At 44.7% G+C, this 3,076-nt stretch overlaps 1 protein-coding gene across 1 annotated transcript; it reads left to right on the top strand.

The window, feature by feature from the left end:
- Nucleotides 1-260: 260 nt before the first annotated feature.
- LOC307240431 (G protein-activated inward rectifier potassium channel 3-like) lies at nucleotides 261-2,649 on the top strand (the record flags this gene model as incomplete). The annotated part of the gene is made up of 4 exons (XM_080014215.1): nucleotides 261-283; nucleotides 375-594; nucleotides 726-1,917; nucleotides 2,444-2,649. The coding sequence occupies 4 exons, from the start codon at nucleotides 261-263 to the stop codon at nucleotides 2,647-2,649; spliced, it is 1,641 nt and encodes a 546-aa protein (XP_079870341.1).
- Nucleotides 2,650-3,076: the final 427 nt, after the last annotated feature.

Genomic DNA, 3,076 nt, shown 5'->3' with positions numbered 1-3,076 from the left:
TACAGCCACACTGCCTCAGTCAGGTTGCTCCCTTAGTCATCGAACCAGAATGGCACTTGTTAGAGAAGCTACTGTTCTGGTGCCACTGGTGGTGATGGAGAACCGATATAGATGTATTTTCTGCCTTGTTCAGCCTAAAAATGGTGATTAAGGGATTCCCACCAAGAATAGGCACCTGGGATAAGACACAATAGTGAGGCAATCAACTCTGCAAACACTGTCAGGGAATAAGAACTGAGGGTCAATGGTTTCAGTGGGCCATGCCCACTGAAACCATTGACCCGTTGGTTGATTGTTCATCAGTGCGACAGATTCAAATCCCTGAGGATGAGAAGTAATCTGCTGTTAAAGCTCAATTTCTCTTGCCGTTACAGATCTGCAATCTCCCCACGCTCAGTGATAATCTCCAGTATGATGTGCAGCAGGGTGATGCTACAAGATAGTCATTGTAACAGTCATAGCAGGAATCCAGCCAGACTCAACCCTCGCAGGAACTCCATTCCCCCAACACAGACTCTTACTGCTAAACATCTTCTGGCATACCTTCCCAGACCACCCCCTGACTCTGTGCACTACACTCCTTATACGCACAAGGTACAGTATATTGTTCTGCCTGTACTACTCAATCATTTATCCAATTCAGCTTTTTTTGCATTAAACGTGTATATGTGAAGTTATGGACGTGACATTATCTCCTTTCTGCTTGTTGCTCTTTCTGTTTGTAGACATCTGTGAAATCCACCATGCTAAGCACAAGAGGAGTTTCTCTCAGTCCCAGTTTGAGTGGCTCCAACGATCCAAATCTCCTAAATTTCCCACCATCCTGTGAGGTCTCGCAACCCTTTCGGGCAGACGGCCCTTGCAACCAAACCCCTCAAGATCCTGCTGCTGAGGAGACCCATTGCTATTACACCATCGAAGCAGCTCCACTGGAGCAAAACGCAGAAAAACCGCAACACTCACATCGTGGTCGACAATTCAAGCGTTTCAGCTCTAGGTGGCGCACCACCACCCCGATCGGCAGACTCCCCATTCACACCGATAGATCGACCAACAAATCGGCCCACAAGCAGCACTGTAAACTGCTTGGCGAAGGGCACCTATTGTGTGGAACCGCCAACAATCAGCGACAGCGTTACGTAACCAAGGACGGCAAGTGTAGGGTCAACTTGGGCCCCATTGAGGACAAGAAACGGTTTATCTCAGACATCTTCACTACACTGGTGGACCTTAAGTGCCGCTGGTTTCTTTTTGTCTTCACCATGTGCTACATTCTTACTTGGGTGACCTTCGCAGTGATCTACTTCTTGGATGCCTGGCTGCGTGAAGACTTAGTTCACGTCCACGACCCAGAATGGCAGCCGTGCTTCGAGAATGTAGATAGCTTCCTGTCTGCCTTGCTTCTGTCAGTGGAGAGCCAGAGGACTATCGGGTACGGATCGAGAATGGTGACAGCGAATTGTCCTGAGGGTGTGGTGCTTCTGATGGCCCAGTCAATCCTGGGCTCCATCATTGATGCTTTCATGGTGGGCTGCATGTTTGTCAAGATCTCCCGGCCACAGCAGAGAGCTCAGACGCTGATCTTCAGCAAGCACGCCGTCATGTCTGAGCGCGATGAAAAACTTTGCTTGCTCTTCCGCATCGGAGACCTGAGGGAGAGCCACATGGTCGACGCCAAGATCAGGGCGAAGCTCATCAAGTCCAGGCAGACCAAGGAGGGGGAGTTCATTCCGCTGGAGCAATCTGAGATAAACCTCGGCTACGACACTGGCGGGGACAGGCTCTTGCTGGTGGAGCCCCAGACCATAACCCATGTCGTCAACAACACCAGCCCCTTCTGGGAGATGGGCGCCGAGCGTTTGAAAAGGGAGACGTTCGAGATTATCGTCATCCTCGAGGGCATTGTGGAGGCCTCAGGTTTGTACGGGTTGTTTTCTCACATTGAACACCACTTGTCATGAACCAATTACATCGTAACAAGATACAATGGTCCTGAAGCAAGAAGTTTTACTTTCTCTTAAGCTGCCTTTACACTGGATTTGACATGGGATCCAAATGAAGGGACTCACTAAAGCCCAATAATGGAAAAACAATGAACATTGACATCCACAAAGTCACTGAAATAAATAATAAAATTAAAAATAAATGAAATAAATGTTAAAATCAATTTTTTTGCCATGTAAAACGGTCAAATACAAGTTTCAAACAGGATAGACTGGACCACCAGTAAATCTGGTTCCTGCCAAGCAGAAAATTCAAAATGCAATAAAACTGTTGAATGCGGAAAGTTTTCTTAGATAGCTCGTACAGGCCATTGGAGAAAAAATCTGGTTATGCACGGTTCTTGCATGAGGCCTATCATGGTAAATTATTTTCAATTTGAAAAAAAAACCCTATATTTTATTTTCAAAAATGTATTGATCTTTGTCTCACTGTGTTGCAGGGATGACGTGCCAAGCGAGGACGTCCTACACGCAGGATGAGATCCTGTGGGGAAACCGCTTTGAATCCTGCATTTCTTTGGAGAAAGGAGCGTTCCTCGTGGACTACGGAGCATTTCATAAAACCTTCGAAGTACAAATGTCCCCACTGAGCGCAAAAGACAGAAGCATCGCTAAAGAACCAGAGGTTGTCTTGAAGAAAAGTTAAAGTAGTAAATCCATGAGATCATTTGGTTTAAAAATCCCATTTTTGATTGACATTTGACCTTTTTAAGAAACAGACATTCATTGTATGCATGTGGATGAACATTCACAAAACAGAACAATGCAAACGCAAACTCAAACCAGCCCCACCTCCTTAAGTGAGCAAGACAAAATTAAATAAAGTAATATAAATCAATCGATCAGATTTGTTAAATAACAACTTTCCAATGGAATTATAGGAATTGCAATGTGATCCACCCAACACACACAATGTTATGGATTGCTAAATTAAGCAAGGAAAATTCCGATAAATGAATCACATTTTTTTAATATTTTGAAAAAGGACGCTTAACAGCAATTTATATGTTATTTCAATCTTTACTATTGCACCACCTGTATTACAAGTTGTTGAAAAGGTTTTTTTCTGTTTC

Source organism: Zeus faber (genome assembly GCF_960531495.2).
Source record: "Zeus faber genome assembly, chromosome: 14".
NCBI classification, from domain to species: Eukaryota; Metazoa; Chordata; class Actinopteri; order Zeiformes; family Zeidae; genus Zeus; species Zeus faber.
The sequence above is the reverse complement of the archived record's forward strand: the minus strand, read 5'-3'. Positions and strand labels throughout refer to the sequence as shown.